This window comes from Glycine soja, chromosome 19 (genome assembly GCF_004193775.1).
Source record: "Glycine soja cultivar W05 chromosome 19, ASM419377v2, whole genome shotgun sequence".
NCBI lineage: Eukaryota > Viridiplantae > Streptophyta > Magnoliopsida > Fabales > Fabaceae > Glycine > Glycine soja.
In genome coordinates, this window is record NC_041020.1 from 45546236 (window position 1) to 45568673 (window position 22438).

Below are 22438 nucleotides of genomic sequence, written 5' to 3' on the forward strand. Positions count from 1 at the left end.
TTAACTATTAATTATTGTAATAAACATCTAAATATAACATCCATTTAAATATCAAATTTATTTCATTATCAAATTTTGTAAATAAAATAATGTATAAAATTTATATTTTTATAAAAATTCAAAACATATGGATTGACAATCCGTATGGACATACAGATTATCAATTCATATGTTTTGAATTTTTTTAATATGCATTTTTTTTTCGACCACGAAAAACCATCAAATTTCACCATATATCTGGAAATAATACACGTGCACCACCGACGACAACAAACACTCATAAAAGAATGCTAATGGAAGCAAGTTAGAATAAGGGAGTGCGATTTTATGGAGAAAAAAAGAAGGCGCTCCAAAAATACAAAAACTAATATGCTATTTGTAATAAAAAAAATACCCATTTTTAATATTTTGAAAAAATGTTGGGTGTACCAGCAAAAATGGTAGGTGTCCCCAAGCCGTTCCGAGAAGACTAGACAACAAGGATAGGCCCACTTTCCACCCAACTTACGGCTAATACTATATTTTTAATCCTATAAATTTAAAAAATTACTTTTCTAGTTCTTAAAAAAATAATTTATTTTGAGTAGAGTTTCAAATTTTTGAAAATTTATTTTTAGTCCTTCTTTATTTAATGTATTCATGATTTCATAATTTGTAATGTTTTTTTAAAATTACTTTTAGTCCTTCTTTATTCAATGTAATTTTATAATTTGTAATATTTTTTAACTGAAAAAATTTATTTATTTATTTATTTTGAAAAATTATTTTTGGTGATTTTAAATCATGAAAATATTTGACTCGTAAGGTTTGGTGGTTCTATTTTGTACATATTTTATCTATTTTAAATTGCCACAAATTATTTTTAACGGAATTAAATTAAAAAAATATATTTTGATGATGAAAAAATCGTAACAAATTGTGATATCGTTAATGCAAAGAATGAGAGACTAAAAATTAGTTTTTCAAAAATTTAACGAACTAATAAAAATATTTTTTTTAAGACTAAGAAAATACTTACTGAAATTTAAAGGAATAAAATAAATTTTGGTGGTGGCTCTTAATTTTATTTATTTTTGAGCTGTGGTAAATCGCTACTAATCAGTCACTCCACAAAGTGGTCATCTGAAGTCTGAAACTGCAGATTAAGAATTTAAGATAACTAATATGAGTTTTTATTTTTTTTGGTCCAAAGACAACTGATAGCATGATTTTCTTTCATACCATTCACTGGTCCACAGACAGTGGCTTCCCCAGCACATATGACCTTTGTTTGAAAGTGGAGATAAAGGGAGGAGAAGATTTTCTTATATGATTTGGTTGAAGGAGAAAATTTTCTTATTTGATTAGTAAAGGATGAAAGGGAAACATAATAATAATATACTGTTATGCTTTTATAAGTATTAATAAGAAAATAATAATAATAAAATAAATCCTAATCTCTCATTTTCTTCCTCCCCCCTTTCTCTCATTTTTTAAATTAAACAAAACAGAATTCGTAAAATTTCTCTTCTTTCATGGGGAGTATCTTTATCTACTTCTCTCCAACTAAACATTGTTAGACTTTAGTAAGAGATTTCATGTGATGTAACAGGTAAATATCTGGTTCTTGAATTTGGTGATGATTAAATTATGAAAAATAAAATTTTATCTTTCAATTTGTAAAATGTATGACAATTGTCCGTGGCACTGTTGGTCAGATTTAAGAATTCAAATTTTGTTTTGTGTATTTCGGAGGACAAATTTGTTCGGAAACATCTCCTCCTTCCTCTCTTTACTCCCGCCGCCACGCTTCAACCACCACCGCCATGCTCTTGTTGCCGCTGAACTTTTGCTCCGACAAGCGTGTACATATCTCGTTCATACGATGATCACCGCTTCTGTGACGGCAGTTTCTATGGCATACCCACTCCGATTCCGACGCTGGCACCAATTAAAAACAAGTGGTGCAACCCCACCGCCGAGGACATCATCTTCTGTTATCTCTGCCCCGTTCGCAAGATTGGAAGCATCATCAACCGCCGTGGGACATCATGAAGCAGCTTCGCGCTGACACGAGAGCCAAGAGCGTGGTTTGATTCGTGATGACGAGGACGAGAAGAGGAACCATGTGACTGCAAAGCTTGCTGTCTTACCAAATTTTGAATCATCTTGGATTGAAAATCACCTTAGGAAATTGATGGATGTTATGTTAAGAATTGCATGTTTTGAATCTGCATCGATGAATTCATTGGTAAATTTTGAATCCGAATGAAAGAATTGCTGATTGTTTATTTTGTTATAAATAAGAATTCATGAAGCAAGAAAGTGAAGATAACTGAATGGATCTCTAGGGCGACAGAGAGTGGCAGCTGCTGGTAAAATGCCAAATTTACAAATTAGTCGTTTCAAATTTTTTATGACAATTTAGTATATCCAAATTAACAAGCACCCCTAATAAAATGTTATCTATCAAATACGTCCACCAATATATGTAAGTTTGACGTTTCCTTTAATGGTGAAAATGGGTGGTGTGACAAATTCGTTACACATTTTACAAATTGAGAAGCATAATTTTATTCTTTTATAATTTAGAGATCCAACTGTTATTGTATTACAAATTCAAAAAATAAATTGGATATTTAGTCTAAATTTAAGACTCTAATTTACATGTAAGAACTCGTGGTGTGGGAGAATGAGAGACCTATATGACTATAACAACAACGTTAAGGCAATTATTTTTTGCACCTCTCAAATTACTTCCTGCACTTGAGTCAGAATGTAAAATTACACCAGAAGTGAGGTTGAATTTACAAGCCTGAATTTAAATGCTAAGATTTACATCACTGCAACTGTTGATGGCAGGCACCAGTTCATTCATGTGGTGTTTGTTAGTTTTGCATTGCTTTGTAATTGTGGGCGCTACTCATTCCTCGCAATTCGCATGTACCATGAGCTATATATGGCGTGTCCATGTGGCTTCACTTAACTTTTATCATATTTTTCTTGCATGTGAAATTTTCTTGTGCTTTTTTCATGCAAATTATTTTTTAGTTTTCTTTAAGAAATATCTGAAAATTTCGTATGGTTATTTCCTTAAGTTCTTCGAAAAATCCATAGAAAACTTTAATACCTTCTGCGTATTCTTATATTTCTTTTCTATTTTTTTGGTACAAAAGTAGAAAATTTTGTTTTGTATAAAAAAACTTAATACACCTTGCAATTTTTTAAAAAACAAAAGAAAAATTCTCTATTTTTTTAATGCAGTAGCATTCAAGGATAAAAAAAAGTCAAAAAACCTAAAGAGTGCTATTTATAAAGTACAGAAATACACTCATATCATAAACATTAAATGAGAAAAAAAAACAATACTTAAATAGTATTATTAAATGCTTGAAATAACCCATAAAAACTTACATTATTAAAATTATTATATTTAATCTATACATTATAAATTTAATTATTTTGCCCTTCAATTTTTTTTGTCAAGCTTCGTCATTCACCTATATGTGTAGCAAGTTGGAAATGAGGCCGGTTTTTCCTTTTTATACATTAGTTTTTAATTTTAAAATATTCTATATACTTCTCAATACGAACATAATTCTTATTACTTTTTTACTTCTACTTTTGGTTAAACTAAATCACTTTTTATATATTTTATTACTTACGTTGGGGGGGCGGGGTGTTATAAAGGATGAAACTTGATCATAAGTTTTGATTTATTGTTAGACTTGGTCGCAGATGGCCAGATGGTAGTATTGGAGTACCTCCACACATTGATAATATATATGTATAAAAGGATCTAAACTCTTCAATTTTGGATCATCCTAGGTTTTTGGCTGACTTCCTGACCAAATAGGTAATTAACAAATCACATTTGTTAGTCTTTTAATTTTGGCCCTCCCCCCCCTAAATAATAATGTAAATCAATGATAACCCTCTTACAATAAGGACTTAAATAATTGGAAAAAAGACATAATATTATATATTCGGGCCAGGTTTTATAGCTACATGACCAATCTTTCTAAATCTGGCTTTGTCCAAAATATTTGATCTCTGTATGTACACTACTCTTATTAATGGAATCCTAGTCGTTGAATTCCCAAATTGTTCCTAAAGCTCTTTTGGCAATACTTTGAAGTAGTGGTTGGAGTATTACTATTTTAGAAGAGTTAAACCTTAATTAGGACCTACTAGCAAAGAGATAGTCGGAAGCAAACAATTACTACAGTAGGCTACAAGCACCTCGAAGATAACAGATATGCAGATAGGAAAACTCATTAATGCATAAAATTCTATTTGTCGTACAAGTCTCTAATATGAGATGGTATCTATGATGCAAATCTTATGAAAATAAAATAAAAAAATACTTAAATAATTATTTTGATGAGTGATATACATTATTTTTCTATATTTTATTCCATTTCAATTTTTTCTTCTACTTTCTTTTCCTCACCTAATAATGTATAAGAGAACTTGGAACTTAGCCTTATTATTCCAGCTACAACTTTATGTAAAAAAAAAAAAAAATACTACTACAATAGAACGATATAAAGATTCATATATGTGTATATATAAGTGCTCGTGAATTATAATAGATATCATCATAATATTTATCAACAATGATAAATTTAAAATGCCATATAAAATGTTTTTACTCCTCGTATATATAATGCAAACATACGAATATGATAGCATTTGAATACAACAGTTAAATACTTAAATTTTACATCGATTATGACAATTTAGGACTAAAATGAAAAAGTGAGTGTGATTGTGAAGAAAATAACCCAAAACGACAAAGTATCGATAGGTATAGAAACGGTAGGAAACAGATGACAGTGTGACTGTGTGAGGCTGTGAGCAGTTGAGTTGAGTTGAGTTGAGTTTGAGTCCAGCGTTGCCGTTGATGGCAAGTTTTGTTAAATTCCATCCCCGTCAAGGTCAAATCTCACTGCCACTTCCATTTATAAAGGAACAGGGTTGAAGAACATACACCACCTTCATTCTATCTTCAATGGCTCCTCCTTCTTCTTATTACATTATTCTCTTTCTATTACTATCTCTTCTCTCTCACACAGCATTCACTTTCTCCAACTCCATCACTCTCCCTCTCTCCCCTCTCCTCACCAAACCTCATTCCTCAGACTCAGATCCATTCCACTCTGTCAAACTCGCCGCTTCCTCTTCCCTAACCCGGGCCCACCACCTCAAACACCGCAACAACAACTCCCCCTCCGTCGCCACAACCCCAGCATACCCCAAATCCTACGGTGGATACTCCATAGATCTCAACCTCGGAACCCCACCCCAAACCTCCCCTTTCGTTCTGGACACAGGTAGCAGCCTCGTATGGTTCCCCTGCACCTCCCACTACCTCTGCTCCCATTGCAACTTCCCCAATATCGACCCCACCAAAATCCCCACCTTCATTCCGAAAAACTCCTCCACCGCCAAACTCCTCGGTTGCAGAAACCCCAAATGCGGCTACCTCTTTGGCCCCGACGTTGAATCTCGCTGCCCCCAATGCAAAAAACCAGGATCCCAAAACTGTTCCCTCACGTGCCCCTCCTACATCATCCAATACGGCCTAGGCGCCACCGCAGGCTTCTTACTCCTCGACAACCTTAATTTCCCTGGAAAAACCGTTCCTCAATTCCTCGTAGGTTGCTCCATCCTCTCCATTCGACAACCCTCAGGAATCGCCGGCTTCGGTCGCGGCCAAGAGTCTCTCCCCTCACAAATGAATCTCAAAAGATTCTCTTACTGCTTAGTTTCCCACCGCTTCGACGATACCCCGCAAAGCAGCGACCTCGTTTTGCAGATTAGTTCCACTGGCGACACCAAAACTAACGGCCTCAGCTACACGCCGTTTCGCTCGAACCCGTCCAACAACTCCGTGTTCCGTGAGTACTACTACGTGACTCTTCGCAAGCTCATTGTCGGGGGCGTGGATGTGAAGATTCCGTACAAGTTTTTGGAGCCTGGCTCTGACGGTAACGGCGGCACCATCGTGGACTCTGGATCCACCTTCACGTTCATGGAAAGGCCCGTTTATAATTTGGTGGCCCAAGAGTTTCTGAGGCAGCTGGGGAAGAAATATTCCAGGGAAGAGAACGTTGAGGCCCAATCTGGGTTGAGTCCCTGCTTTAATATCTCCGGCGTCAAGACCATCAGTTTCCCCGAGTTTACTTTTCAGTTCAAAGGAGGCGCCAAAATGTCGCAGCCGCTTCTGAATTATTTCTCGTTTGTCGGCGATGCCGAGGTCTTATGTTTCACCGTTGTCTCCGACGGTGGTGCCGGTCAGCCGAAGACCGCCGGTCCGGCCATCATCTTGGGGAACTATCAGCAGCAGAATTTCTACGTTGAATATGATTTGGAGAATGAGAGGTTCGGATTTGGTCCTCGTAATTGCAAAAGGAAAGCTTAGATTTAGTATTTGAAAATTAACACACCAGAGGTTCCCAATTCGATTCACATAACGTCCACAACATTGTTTGGTGGTCATAGTTTATTATTACTATATTATTTATTTGTCGCACTCATTGATTTTTTTCTTTTTCTTAAATGCGTAATTGCATGAACAGAGTAGGGATGTTTAGAATGATTTCAAATAAATTAAGATATATGATTAGTTCATCAAGTGTATATGAAGGAAGATGGTTGATGCTAACCGTTATTTGGTTTCATGTGTGAGTTTTAGCTAAAGGAGCATTTTTGAGAATGGGATGGATTCCTTTCCATGTTCTTTCATAAAGTTGTCTTTCATCATGTTAATGTTAGGGGAGGGTAAGATAAAGCGTAGGGCTCTTTATTCTTGCATTATTTGTGGTTTTTGTTTGTCTTCTAGAACGCTGCGAAGGAGCCTTGCTTGCTATTTCGTACAAATATGCAAAAAGCAATAATATTATCTGTGGATGATCACCGACAGAGATTCTCTACTTTTTTATATTAATCCGCATGCAGTTTTTTTATAAACAGCAGCTTAAGTTATTCTCTACTTTTTTTTTCTCTCTCTACATCAGAACAATTGTATCAAGCCTCTATTCGTCTTGAACTACTAATTGAAATATTAAATTAAGCTTAATTTTTCGTTTTGAGATTTTGTGAGACTCATAATTTGGGCAAGCATCTTAGGGGGTAACATACATGTACTGTATCATAATTTTCATTTTAGAGAGCAATTGTAAAAGAGTTAAATTCTTTATTTTACTAATGAAAATAAAATGGTAAATATATTAAATTGAAAAAAAAATAAGAAGAGAAAACGAAATGTGAGATATAAAATAAGTAATATGACAAAAAATAAATATATCAATATTATTAAAAATTGAAAATATTATATAAATAATATACCTCGACTAAAATTAGATGACCGAAGAAGGGAGTCATGAGGTGCGAGCGGGAATTCAGAAACGGACAATAATATCCTATTCCTTTTGTTTCTGGTTAAGAAGAATCCTATCCAATTGCATTGTAATTTGTAAGTGACTGAAATGAAACTGGGGAAAAGATGAAAACTCTACTATCAAGATCAATCGAGACATAAACATGAGGACCACAAGAGAGGCTATTTGTTTTCTTCCTTTATCTTACGGTATGGATCCAGGGTAGATGGTAGAATGGAGAGGGGTAGAGAAGAAGGGAAAGTTGTACTGTTGTGTGCTTTGTAAAATAGACATGACATCATGGAAAAAGGTAAATCACAACCTATTTCATTCCATAGCTTAACTTTAATTAATTTTCTTCCCACACAATTCAGGGTACCTTTGATGGAACAAAGCTTGTAATTTATAAAATAGTATTTTATCGTTGCACATTTTACCCTAATCATAAACGGCTTAAGATTGTATGCCTATCCCTTTTCTTCTTCATGCGTTCTTACTTTGTGTGCTTGCATCTTCAAACACCCATGACCAACACCTCACTCAAAGAGGAATCGTTTTCAAGTAAGAATATAAAAAACAAACGTTTTCTTCAAAATGTTCAAAAATGTTTTTTTTAAATATAAGAATATAAAATAAAAGATGAAATATGTTTGAACAACTTGTAAAATTCGAAAAGTATCAAGTTGATAATCATAAAAATTTACGTATTAATTTGATTTATATAAAAATAAAATATAATTTTATTGGTCTTAAATGATAATTTCATTAAATGATTTTCTAACATGATTAATAGATTTAATTACTTTATCTCTTTACCTTCCAAACACAATAAAAAATACCAAAATTTACTATTGCTTCATTTTTTTTTCTCCTTAATCTCAAGTATGAAAAAATAGTCCAAAAAGTGACAAAAAAATTTATAATTTTTGAAAAGTTTTAACTGTTAAAAATTATTTAATTCATTTTAGAAATTTTAACCAGCATAAATTAAGATATCGTTATATTTTTCTTCTTATAAATGATGGAATGAATCTTTTGTTCCAGTATAAATATAGACTAGAAGTGGAAAAAAAATAAGACAACAAACATGATGTAACTAATACAATGGGAAATAATGAAATAGGTAAAAGTAAGACTTAAAAATTAAAGAGATAAAAAAATATGACTAATAATGATCTTGGTCGAGAATGTAAGAAGTATGAATATTGATACAATTAAAAAATATAATATATGACTAACTACTAAATAATAAATTAAAAATCCATGTCAGACAATTAAGATTTACGAAATAAAAATATTATATGATTCTTTTGTCATATACAATCTTTTTGTTTTTTTTTTCCTCTACTAGGAAGAAGCAGAACGTGCATTACGTGGGAAGAGTGGGGAAGAAACAGCTTCAATAGAAGTGAGATGTCAGCGTCTGAATCTGAACCTTTTCCCTTTTGGTAAAGGGCGAGAAAGATGCTGGAATTTGGTTGTGATCAGCTTCCAAGAAGTTAATTACTCAAAAAACACGTTAGATAAAAGATCTGAACAGCGCATAACTTTCATAAAAGGTTGGAATATACACAAAAATTGACCAAAGTGGCACACATTGATGCTGAGTGCGTTTGTAGGTTTAATTGGACCACCACCTCTATAAGCTAATGCACTAAAATAAAGTGTGAGAGCGAAATGGTGCATCTATGAATGGGATTGTATTTATTTGTCTGCGTATTGATTAAGTCAAGAATTCCCTTTTTATTCAGTTCAATATAGTATTCAATTGCGGGGCTTGAAACAATGTGTGTGCGTTGTTCAGTCTAGGTAGCAAATGCGAAAGTAAAGAAGAAAAATTGATTAATTAGCTTTCTCCTTGCTAACATTGCCTCTTTCTATTATATATATCGTCAATTATATACATTGTTTATGCTCGTCTATTCATCTTGTGAAATGATCAATTTTCTTTTACTATTTGTTACTATAGGAAAAAACGCAAAATTAATTGAAAACGTGGAGCACTATTATTTTTTAAAATAAATCTTTCTTAGAAATTAAAAAATGTAAAATAATATATATTTTATGAGAATTGTAAATGATAAAAAATGTAAGATTAAAGTTTTTTATGCTATCCTTCAATTATATATTATGATAAGTTTGTCGACTTATAATAATTATCTTAAAAATTATTATTATAATTGTTTTTTTTATATATTATATTTTTTTATATTAACAATACATATGAGAATTAAGCTCATATAAAAAATAAATGAGAATTAAACTCTTTACAAAAACTATATTATATATATGTATCAGTATTTTCCTTTTTCTTTTATAGGTACCTACGTTACGCATATTATAATTAAATAAGTATATACTCATATAATTGAAATCCTTTTACGTAATGTTTAGAACGGTTAGAGAGGAATAAAATTGAGGCAATAATTTCACGTCAAACAATAAAAGAAATGTTTATCGCTTCTCACTCAACACAATTCCAGAAAATTAATCGTGAAACCAAACATGGTATTGGTTATAGTAACATGGTGAGTCGCGTCCGGTGCATGTCATTGATGGAGGAGTTTCACAGGTACACGCATGCAGACAGGAATGGGTCTTTCCTTACACAATTTCTATATAAAAAGGTCAAACTAAAACCTCATGTTATAGGCGTAAGTAAGATACAAAATTTAATTTCACGTTATAAAATAATGCGGAAATCTCACATAAATGATATCCATATATCCCATGCACCCGACACTGTGATAATTTGATTTTCGTTTGAATTAACGAAACCCGATATTGATTCCCATATAAACGGAAAAGGACGTCTAATATAAGAGGGTGGAGCGGTGAGGGGAGGAAATGCCCATGTTAATTAAGATTAAGGAGACAAGAGATCCCCACATGAAAACATGCAACATAACGAACTACCAATCGTATTTGTTCTGATCACCACTTGTACATATATACCTTACTATAATTGTTGACTCTTCTTGGTTTACAAGCTAGGAGAAAAGGTGTAGATTGAATGCACTTGTTTGCATACGATCGTAACAATAACCGTGAATCTTGGGGAGCCAAGAGAGGTAAAAATCATTGAAGAAATTATCATAAAGCTGTCCCTAATAATCTAGCTAAATCCCTCTGCCAGGTATAGAAAAGAAATAGTAGAATATATTGCAAACAGATCAGATCCGAAGAACAAGTATAAGTCAACCATCAAGGAAAAAAGAAAGGTCAGATGAAAGAGAGGAAAGATGATTGGTTTGCTTTACCACGTGAATGTGAAGGAGTGCGTGTCTTTACTTCCTTTGTCCTAGCCTACAATGCTAGAGAATTTGATTTTTTATTCAATAATAATACACAAATACCTATATATTTTAAATATTCTATTAATATTTCTCACTTTTTTATTTTTCTTTTCTGATCACTTTATAAATTTTATCATATCTATTCTTTTTTTTTCTTTTTTTCTCTCTCATCTATTTAGGTGTTGGATAATATTATAAGTATTTATCAAACATTTTTTCTTTTTATTTTGTTACCAGGAGAGATTGATTTGAATTTCAAAAACACTTACATTTAAACTTATTACTATTAGCCAATTTGAGTTAGATTTTTTTTCATTTTTTTACATTTCAAATTGAGCCAATCTAGTCACATTATAGTTGATTTGAGTCAAATCATTAAATTACCTAATAAATAAAAAATAATAAAATCTTATCTCATAGGTGAAATCAACTACATAAATCATACTACATTATTCGCTATAGTTAAAAACTAAAATTTCAAAAATATTATTAAGTTTTAGGTCTCTTTTCATGATTTCTTCCAATATTTTTTTTTATTTTCCTCTTCTTTTTTTTTAGACTAAAAATGATGCAATCCATTGTGTTCTAGTTAATGTCTCTTGTGGCCTTTATACATGCCCATACCACTTTAATTAATTTTCTGTCATCTTTTTTTCTGTGTTACACCAATCTTCTCTTGTATAATTTTATTTTACATTTTATCTTTTCTTATATGATTACACATCTATTTTATTATTTTAATTTCTGCAACTCTCACTCTTATCTCATGTTGCTTCTTTAAAATCCAGCATTCACTATCATATAGTATAGTTGGATGCATAGATATACAATAAAGCTTCTCTTCTTTAAATTTGGTAGCTGTCCATTGAGATAAAATAAATAAATACATAACAAAAAAACATGGAAATAGAGATAAAATAGGAAGTCATAATAAATAAATAAAAATCTCAAAAGTTTATGAAATTACAAAACATAAAAGTTATAAAATTGCTCATAATATAAAATTATAAAATTACATGACATAAAAAGTTAAATTTTTTTTCTAAAATAATATAGATTCAAGTTCTACATTATTAAATCCTATATCCGAACTAATTTCATCGAATTTTTAATTTTAAAATATGAATCAGGTCAGAAAAGTTTAAAACAAAGTTTTTTAATTCATCATTTGAAGAGTATGCTCAGTCTCAGCGATGGATATCCTCCTGTGTGTAGTCTCACACCGGTTTCCAACGTGCTATTTTTCTTTTGCCTAAGTTGATATTTTCTAGAAAGAAGTCAAAGTCCAACGAGCACAAAAGGTGTTCCGAACTCCCTCTTCTATCCTACGCAAACTGCAGAGCTAGAGGCTGTGCTAAAAGTTTTTCTCCATCTAAGCCTCATCGTCACACGACTTCCCAGGTCTGGAAGAATCTCCCTCTGCCAAATCGTATATTGCTAATGCATAGATGCTTCATCAATATTCACGAATAAAATCAATGAATACCTGGATACGTAATGTTTCTACTGTTGCCAACTTGTCATTGCTACATGAACTGTTGCTCTCTTTTTCCAGCTTAAATTCATTAGTAATATTTCACTTAAATTCATTATTTTCACATTTTCTAATAATTTATGAAAAACTGAGAAATAAGTTGCACTAATTTGTGTTAAATACTCACGATGTAAAATTTGTCGTCTATAGTGATCACACAAAATTTGAATAAGATTATTTCTCATGATTCCACAAGACTCGAACAAGATTGCTTCTCGTGGAGGATACTTAATTGTAATCTATACCAAAAACAATACTCCTTATTGCAATTGAAATTTCATCCCAAAGTGGTGGTAGAGACAGGAATGTCAATGTATTTGTTCAAAGGAGGTAGCATGTTGCTTTGTGTGTTTTAGACTTTTAGACTTGTAGTTGATCGAGTTCTTATCTGTGTTTTCTTTAGATTAATCTTATCTAAAACATGTAACAATTGTTATCAGAAGGAAATAGAGATTTCAAGCTTGAACTTGTTATTGACTGTTCAAAACACTTCTGCCTTTTATAGATCTACCTTATTTTGTGATGAACATTTTTTTGTTGTTAGCTTCACAAATCTACTCTCCTAAAAGCTTCGGCCATTAGGTGAATCCCCATGATTTTTTAATAAAATATTACGTCTCTAGCATGTACACTCCCTCATGCAAGAGTCCTTTGGATTTGAACATTGACAATGCATAGGCCTATCTAGCTTGTTCTGAAATTCAACCATTTATTAGAAGAGTGAGGGAGGCAAGGATCAAATTCTAGACCAAAGTCACAGACTTTGAAACCATGAGATGAACTAACTATCCCAATAACTTAAGTTATTTGATGGAAAAACATGAGTGGCTTTTTTGTATTGCATCTCTAATACAAAACAAAAAAAATCGTTATTACAGACGAAATATTTCCCACAAAAAGTATTCCATCGGAAATGTTCGGATTATCGACGGAATTGATCAATGGACAGTTTTTCGGTCGAAAAGTATAAATTACAGGCGGATTTTTAGCCATGGATTTATTTCTACTGGAAATTTAAATTTTACCAACATAATATGGATCCGTTGGAAAATAAATTTTTTCATAAAACAAAAACAACTCAATCTAGCCGTCTCAGTCACTCTCGTTTCGCTTATCACTGTTCTCGTTTCACTCACTCCACCACGAGGCTCCGTCTCAGTCGCTCACTCACTCCATCACGCCCACGTCATCGTAGGCGACGACATCCTCTTACCCACATTCGCACATCCTCTGACCCACATTCGCGTGTCCTTTGTCGAGCCCACATACAGGTAGCCATTGTATCTTATCCTTCGGCTTTTGGGTGCTATGCTAGAGCTTACTTTAGTTCTAGAATTTCTGTTTCTGTTATTGATTTGGTTGATGGTATGAAGTTGTAATTGTGTCTGGTTTATTGATGATGACATTTTTGTGTGTATGTTGTACGTATACATTTTTTGCCCCCTCAATATTTAGATTGGTAGGCTAGAAGATATTTTGGTTCATCTACAGAAAGTTAAGAAGTCGGAGATTCTTTGTTCTGAAATTCAATCTCAGGCCTGTTAGATTAGATAAACAATTCTATTAGACCTTTATGATTATATTTCACAAACAAGCTCACATTTTCTAGTAATTAGAATATATCAGTTCCTCTAAAGACAGTATAAGCCTTAGCCTGGTATCCGTTTATTGACATTGTTTTTTTTTTTTCAGCACAAAATAACAGATCCTCTAAACATTTTTAGAGACAACAGATATGCTCTTTTAAAAAATAGCAAATGATGAATACTATTTTGCAACATTCTGTCAGCCTTTACCTCGACTTCTCTGTACCTACTTGTCATTTTGTGTATGTTGACTGATATATCTGTAAATGTAGGTAATTTTTCCATAATTGAAATAATTCCTAATTTTTTGCTACGAACAATCAGACATTGTTACCATAAATTGAGGCCTGCTGTGGAATTGATGGGCTGAAATTAATCTACCCTGGTCCTAGTCCTGTTTGGCTTATTTGATCAATGAATAATATAAGCCCTCATAGTTTAAGAGATCTCTGTATCATAATCATAATTATAACAAACATGCAAAAAAAGATAACTTCTTAATTTACTTACCTCCTCAGATTAGGTCCTTAAATGTCAGCATGAAGAAGTGTCATTTGGTGAGGATATCACAGCCGGAACTTATTCAACACGTATAATATTATTTGATATGCAATGGTAGGTTGCTTTGACAATATAAGTACGTGGAGTATGTTTAAAGGATACACTGCATGATTTCGTGGCATATTTTAAAATATTAGTTAGTCTTAATATATTTTTCCAAAAATAAATTAAGAATTGCAAAAATAAAAGAAAATACAATTTATAGTCTTTGTCGGTCTCTCCTTGAATTTGTTTTTTGGATAACTGTATGCCATTAATTGTTTGGTTAGGTGTATCCGACCATTTTTGTTTCTTTAGCATAGTTTTTAGACTAATTGAATGTGACAGAATAGAATGGAGTAATCTAGTGTTTTTAGTTATTTTATAGTTTGGATTATTTTGAGTTATATTATATAATAGTAGTACTTTATATTAGTTCTCTCTTTATTATTTAAAAATTATATTAAATATTACACTCTTTTTTTTCACAGTAAGAAGTTATGTGATTAGTTGTTTTCCAATATACATTTAAAAGTCTGATCATTTTAATATGTTGTCATAATCTCTGATAATAAGAGTCATAACTACTATATTATGTTATTGTTGTATAAATGTTGAGTAAAAAAAATTGATCGAAAGAAGAGAATTTATTATGGGCGATCAATTAAATTATTAAAAATTAAAAACTAATAAAATAAATGAATATTTCATATAAATAAAAGAAATATATTTTTTCTTTTAATGTTTTAACCAGTAACTTAAGGATTGGATAGTATTTATCTTATAAGTCATGTACTGCATTACGTTTTGTGTTTGGGCACGCGTAATCCAGAGGTAAATTTATATTACGGCGCAAGTTGGCAACTTGAGAAACGGCGAAACAAGGGAATTGAAGAAGGGGAATGAAAATAAAATTGATTTATTAACAAATAACGACAAGAGTGTGATATAAAGGATAAAGAATGGAGCAAAAATCCCCTCGAGCGAAGGGATAACCCTGAAGGACCTATGTCCAAAAGTAACCAATCAATAAAGAAATATGAAAAGGAAGAAATGAGTGAAAACAGATGCGAATCCATCAGCGATCCCAGTGGCACTTGGTGGTCTCAAAGGCGGCGCTTCCTTTGAAAGGAACACGCAAGTCGCATGATACTTTGGGCTTGAGCGTCTTGGTCTTCAACACCCCCAGCTTGAACCTCACCCTAAGGTACATCTTCACGTCGATCTCGTACACCCCAGTGGCGTTCTCCTTCTTCAGTTCCGCGCTTTGCTCAGCGTTGAGTGGCACCACTTGCTGACCCTTGAAGACTGGGTTCAGCACCTTCGTGCTCTTGTGGCCCTGGTAGAACGGCTCCGGGAACTGTGAATCGAACCTTGCGTCGTGGAACATTGCACGCGCCTCGATGCGGTCGTAGTAGATTCCGAGCCTCTTGTTGGGGTTTCGGACCGTGATGTTTAGGGCGAGGTCGTAGTGGAGAGTGTTGTTGGCGGTGTAGTTGAACTGCGTCAGGGTGGCGTCGGTCACGTGGAATTTCACCACGTTCGGACGGACTATGAGCCAGAACACGAACCCGGCGATGCCAACGATGATTATCACGGTTAAGATGAGCTTGAAGATGAGGCTGAAGAGGCAGCCGCAGCAGCAGCCTCCGCCGCGCCCTGGGCGGTGGTAGGAGGTTTTCGGCGGCGGGATGGAGGGGCCATAGTAGGCTCCGTTCAACTGGGACATGGCGGAATAAGAATATGATAAAGGAAACGCGGGAGTGGGAAATGATGTGAGAGATGGAATCAATGGAAGACTTGAAGTTCCTTGTGTCTGTGGTTTGGTTATATAACCAACTGTGGGGTAGGGGAGTTGGAAAAAGCGCGTCATATAATCTACAAACAACAAACTTAACCGGCCACCAAACATTGGTGCAACTGCAGTTAACAATTAAAAGAGTTAGCATGATATTTATATAATGATTTATTTTTTCATTATAGAATTCATCTTAGACTAAATTATACTGATATTTTCTAAAAATTCGTCATATTACTCTTATACTGTTTCTTTTTCTATCACTATACTTAAGTTTTTCAATTTTTTATAAAAAAATATTAAATTATCCTCCTAAAAAATTATTATAAATGTTAAAAAACAGGAGATTAGGTGCAATATCAAGAATCTTTAATTAATATAATTTAATTTTCATCTTATTAATATTTTACACTTCTCTTTCTTTTCTTAATTTGTATTTTAGTCATGGTTATAATAATTGAATTTGTTTTAAGAAAATAATTTCTATTATAAAAATGCTCGTGGAGGAGGTGCGAAGTGAAGAATACTAGGTAGTTCTGGTTTAGTTTCAACGCGGTTGCGTTTCGCATACATGAATTTATGCGATTTTGGCGTGTGCGTCCTAAATTGACAATTGAGCGAGCGTTCACTGTGCTGGTTCGTCGAAACTTCCATGTTCTACTTCCGAAGTCATTGACTCTTGCATGCTTTCCTTTAATCTTCTCCTATTTTTTTCAATCATATACATCTTAGTAATTAACTATTTTCTCGTATCAAAATAATTGTTCTTTAAATTTTCATATATATTTTCAAAATTATTAGATATATTTAAAACTAATGAAACAAGTATAATTAAAATAACTAAAGTAAGAAAAAAGGAGCCAATTCAACCTAATGACATAAAAGCAACAAATCTTATATATATATATATATATATATATATCATGTCAGTCTTTGTCCAACGCGTCATCTAAAAATTTAAATTTCAATAGCATCAATCTCTGTTTTCAGTGGTAATTATTTTATATGTGTTGTCTTGAAAGGGAATAGTCTCCTCCTCCTTTTCTACCAATCGATTCATCAAACCGCCAATTTTCCATGCATGTAAGCTTTAAATTTTCCATCAGTATAGTAGTTATTTTTAATTAAATACAAAAAATTCTAATAATTAAATTTAAATTCTAAACCAAAGTCATCGCAATTGGCATTTTTCAAATTTACAGTAGGTGGATAAGTTATCTTTAAGTAAATAATTAAACAAGTATATTTTTTTTATACATAATTAAATAAGTATCTATTTGAATATAATTTGTTAATAAGTTATATTGTCATATGGATGATTTATAATTAGCAACTGTATCATGAATTTTATCAAAATTATAATTCTTCTTTTCATCTTAATTAGAAGAATTAGATCAATAAATATTTTGATAATTCATGAAAACATCCGTATCAACAACATGGGTGTTCAAATTCAAATTGATTCAAAATAAAAATAAAAAACCGCTCAAAGAAATCAAAAATCAAACCAAACTAATTTTTGTTGGTTTGCTTGAATAGCTGTTTTCTCAAAATCGAACTAAACGGTAACACTTATACAAAAAATTATATTATTTTAGTGTAATGTGTTTTATATATATACACCACTTGAGTCTTATAGTGTTATATATATGAATTTATATAATGTATATTATTTTAATTTCTTATTCAGATTATTTTTTTAAGATATGGTTGACTTAGAAATGATGAAAAATTGATAGATTTTTATTGTAGAATGTTTAACATATTAATAGGTTTAGTAAATTATTATTTACAATTTTTAAATGAAATTTAGTTAAAATGTTGAAAAAAAGTATATAAATTTGAAAAAAAAAATATTTTAGTAAAAACTGTAAAAATCGAACCAAATCAAAGGATAAGATATTGCTTGGATGGTTAGGATTTTATTTTAAATTAAAATTAAACCAAATCATTGTATACGTTTTTTTAGTTTAACTAGGGTATTTTTTTAAAAAAAAATCAAACTAAACCGAGTAACAAACTGCCGTTGGTATCAAGTGAAAATTTCAAATGAGAGTATAATGGTTAGGTGAGAAGAAAGAAAATAAAGAAAAAATATTTATAATAATATATATTTCTTTGTATGATAGAAAAAAAAAAGAAAAAAAGTTATTTTCTTTATATTCTTGCTAATTTAAATTCCAAAATTCTCTCTTCTTTCTTTCTTATCTTCCTTTCACCCTAGCTATCTAACAGACCTAAATACAGAGGGACACCTTCACCATTTTAGGTCTCTCTTTACTGAAATTTTTTTTTATGCGTGCTGAATTTATAAGATATTAATTCCCCATAAGCCAGCTACGTTCTAGAATGTTATAAGAAGTTATTACACGTGGGCCTAAACATAGAAACAAAAGACATCAATTCTAGAGGAACAAACAAATTAAATAAATAATACTGCACATAAATAATTCACGAAAACGTACAGATTACTGCATATATAGTCAAAGAATGGAAAAAATAATGCCAAAGGTCACACATAAAATGGGTAAAGAAGGAAAATTCCAAAATCAAATACGTAGTCCCTAGTAATCGACATCACACTTGGTGGTCTGAAACAGAGTTACGTTGCCCATGGTCCTCAAGGGAACCTTCGCATCACATTTGACCTTGGGCTTGAAGCGACGGGTTTTGACATCCCCGAGCCTGAACCTAATCCTGAAGTAGAGCTTCACATAGATCTCGTACACCCCACCAATCTTGTCTTGGTTCAACTCTGAGACTAGGTCGTTGTCGAGCGGCAACACTTGCTGCCCCGATAAAACAGCGCTCATGGTGCTGCTGCTCTTCTTGTACTGCCGGAAGGAGTTCATGGGCGTTATCACACTGTAATTGGCGAACCTGACATCCTCGTAGAATGCTAATGCCTCAACCTTGTCGTAGTATATGCTGAGCTTCTTGTTGGGGTTGCGTGCAGTGAAGTTGAGGACCATGTTGTAGTGGAGGGTGTTGTTGTTGCTATAGTAATCAAATTGTGTTAGGTCGGCTTCCGTGACGTAGAACTTGAAGTAGCGGGGTTGAACCACCAGCCAGAATATGAGTACTGCGAGGCCAACGAGGACAATGAGTGCAACCAGAATCTTCCACAAGATTCCGAAGAGGCAGCAGCAGCAGCTTCTTTCGCGGTGAGGGCGGTAGCGTGGTTGCTCCGCCGGGGGAATGGCGGGACCGTAATAAGCACCGTTCAGGTGGGGTTGCTTATCGGCCATGCTTGCAGATGAGTGAATGAATGAACGGGAAATATGTAATAGGGGAGTTGGTAGGTGAATTGTGAGATATATATAGGAGAAGGGAGTGGTGCGTATATATAGAAAGGAAAGGCACTGAAGATTCTACAGGAACAACGCGTTTGTGAGTACGTGTCCTTGTTGGGTATTTGCCATTCAATTTCGTTTAAGGAATGGAATCGAACAACATCGGATTGTATTGACTGGTAGTTTGTGTTAGAAAAATAAATGAGAAAAACATAAATATTAAGAATGTAATATAACAAAATAAATTTTAAGAAAAAAAATTAAAATATAGAAACAACCAAAGTGTAGTATCTTAAAAGAAAACTGTCACTTTTAAATGTTAACATACCAATTATGAACAATCTTATTACCTGCAACACGGTAAAAAAAACTACAACACCTTATGCTATCAAATCAAAACAATTAAAAATACTCCCAATGTGCAAGTGTAACACAGGAGAGAAAAAAATCTTAACAAACTGTTACGGGTCTGCAATTTAAGAACTGGTTTCAAGGATTAGGACCTCCATGAGAAAGAAGAAGAGTAGAGGAAGTACTTCTATATTTCTCATTCATAGCTGTCTTATTACATTGTTTCTCTATTTATACTTGTTAATTAGAATAACAAAATTTGTGATTTTACACTATCCTATCATAACATAATTGGATTTGCACAAGCAAAATGACAGACAATAGGATGCACCAACTCAGCAAAATCAGTTAACAAAATCCTTGAGGTAAGAAGGAGTGGTGATCCTCCTTCCGGGCCTTGCTTCAGGTGGTGGTGCTTTTGTGTTACTGCACAAACTAATTATAGTTAAACTAATCAATAAACTTAAAAAAAATATTGTTACCTTACGCATCAAAACAGAATAAATATTTATTTTATAAAAATAAAATTAATATAAGTAATATGATTTTATAAATTTTAAATTATAAAATAAATATTTACAAACAGTTTGATGAAGAAACATTCATACGGAAGAAATTTCAAGAAACGGATTTTTAATTTTAGCCCTCTAGCCTGTTTAGTTAATGGTTTATCCAAACCTGCGACGCTTGATCTTATGACTATTTGGGTCTAACCAATTTATACAAACTTGAAATCAAATACATGCACTAACTTATAGCGAGCTTAATAACAATTTTACCAATATCGCACGAAGACCATTTCTTCATCTCTATTTTCCAATTCAGGACCAGCTGAGATTATGTCTACCATTATTTCACTCAGTGTTGTAGCATTGTTGTCAGATGTCACACCATTCTCCTTCCCATAACCAGTACCGCATTCCAATGCCGTTTTAGATACTACCATGCCGATATCTTCTAGAAATTTGAGAAATGCACTCTCCACATTTTCTGTAGTGAGAGCTGAAGTCTCCGAGTCCGAGAAGAAGAGGCCTTGCTCCTCTTGAAACTCCACTGCATTTTCAATCAGTTTTTCTTTTTTAAGAAAATCTTATTTTTCTTTTTCATTAATGCAAAAGCATTGTCAATTTAAGTGAATTTATAGTTTTGTGGCCTTTTCAAATAGAAAAAATAAAAGGGTATATTAATATAGTATATATAATTAATTGAATAAATATAAATTTAAAATAATTCATTACTTAGTTTTATTCATAATTATTATCATTATTATTTTAAATAAATTATCATTAACTATTTTAAATTTATATACATTTAAAAAATATTTTTAGTTATTATTGTCATTAAAAAAATTTAAATTAACCAAATTAAAATGAATATTGATATATTTTAAATTATTTAAAAAAAATCATATGTTATCCATTAATTAGTCGAATCATTTTTTACTTATTTTATTTTTATGTTATGCACATATGGCAAGGTGAATTTTTGTTTACTATGAATAATTAAAACTATGGATGTTACTTAATTTAATAGGATATCTTATATATTAAAATCTAAGGTATACTATTGTATATATAATGAATAAAATGGATTGAAAATTTTAATTTACAAATCTTTCACGTACGATTTAAAAATGCCATCAATAGATGAAATGCTATTTATAATTTGACAGAGAAAAATATTAAACTAAATTGAAAAAGTAATTTTGTGACATACTTTTTATTGTTTAATTGAGTCAATGTGTGTGTTTTAATTTTATCTCTTTTATTTCTTACTTACTTTTATTTAAAACATGTATTGCGTCACTACTTCTTTTAATAAATATAATGACTCATATCTAAATATCATTAGATTTTTTAAAAGAAAGCATGTCTTACGTAAACATATGTGTACTTAGCTTAATTTATTTATAAAATATTATTTTTCAAAATTTAAGTTAAGATATACATGAGCTCTCCTGCCTAGACCCTGCATTTTAAAGGTAGTTTCTAAGAATGTTTCATGTATTCTCTTACCCAAAGCCACTAGAGTAAGCCTAATAATAGAAGATTTGGGTAGTGCGCGCAAAGTTCCATATTTTAATATTCTTTTATTTTTCACACACAAAAATATTCTTCTACCTAGACCCAGTATTGTTACAACATCGAAAAATTGGAGAGGATCTAAAAATTTATTGCATGAGGAGTGCCAGAATAAATTTATTGTAAGAAATTAATTAACTTTTACTACAGAAACAAAGTTCCATAATTATTAGAGTTTCAAATAATGGGTAAAGAAAGAAAGTTTCAAAATCAATCATAGAAATCAAATGTATCCGTAGTTCATAGAAATGGACAGAACATTTGGTGGTCTGAAACAGACTAAATGTATCCGTAATCCTGACCACATACTGTATCTTTCAAATGACGTTGTTTTAAGAGTTGTTTTAATATTTAATTATAAAAATATTAACAAACTCTCTAAACCAAATCGTTTTGAAGGGACCGGAACAACTTGGAAAGAATATTGGTGAAGGTATATTCTCTGGATATGAATGATTAAAGTATTCTCCTATCTAGACTAGTATCTTTGTCTCTTTGTTGCACCATCCAACTGTTAGAGAGGATCTAGTTCCGTTAAGGTTTAAGAAAACTGGAGCTAACTATGTTACAAAAATTATTAAATGAAAAACATATC

At 32.2% G+C, this 22438-nt stretch overlaps 3 protein-coding genes across 3 annotated transcripts; 1 reads left to right on the forward strand and 2 right to left on the reverse strand.

Annotated features, from left to right (window-relative positions):
• Nucleotides 1-4739: 4739 nt before the first annotated feature.
• Nucleotides 4740-6853, forward strand: LOC114397955 (probable aspartyl protease At4g16563). The gene has a single exon (XM_028360043.1). It carries the CDS (start codon nucleotides 4994-4996, stop codon nucleotides 6404-6406), a length of 1413 nt encoding a protein of 470 aa, XP_028215844.1. The 5' UTR covers nucleotides 4740-4993; the 3' UTR covers nucleotides 6407-6853.
• Nucleotides 6854-15209: 8356 nt separating this feature from the next.
• LOC114399174 (NDR1/HIN1-like protein 10) lies at nucleotides 15210-16132 on the reverse strand. Its single transcript, XM_028361303.1, has one exon. It carries the CDS (start codon nucleotides 16047-16049, stop codon nucleotides 15399-15401), a length of 651 nt encoding a protein of 216 aa, XP_028217104.1. The 5' UTR covers nucleotides 16050-16132; the 3' UTR covers nucleotides 15210-15398.
• Nucleotides 16133-18524: 2392 nt separating this feature from the next.
• LOC114399531 (NDR1/HIN1-like protein 10) lies at nucleotides 18525-19428 on the reverse strand. Its single transcript, XM_028361729.1, has one exon. The coding sequence runs from the start codon at nucleotides 19364-19366 to the stop codon at nucleotides 18683-18685; it is 684 nt and encodes a 227-aa protein (XP_028217530.1). The 5' UTR covers nucleotides 19367-19428; the 3' UTR covers nucleotides 18525-18682.
• Between the last annotated feature and the right edge of the window lie 3010 nt (nucleotides 19429-22438).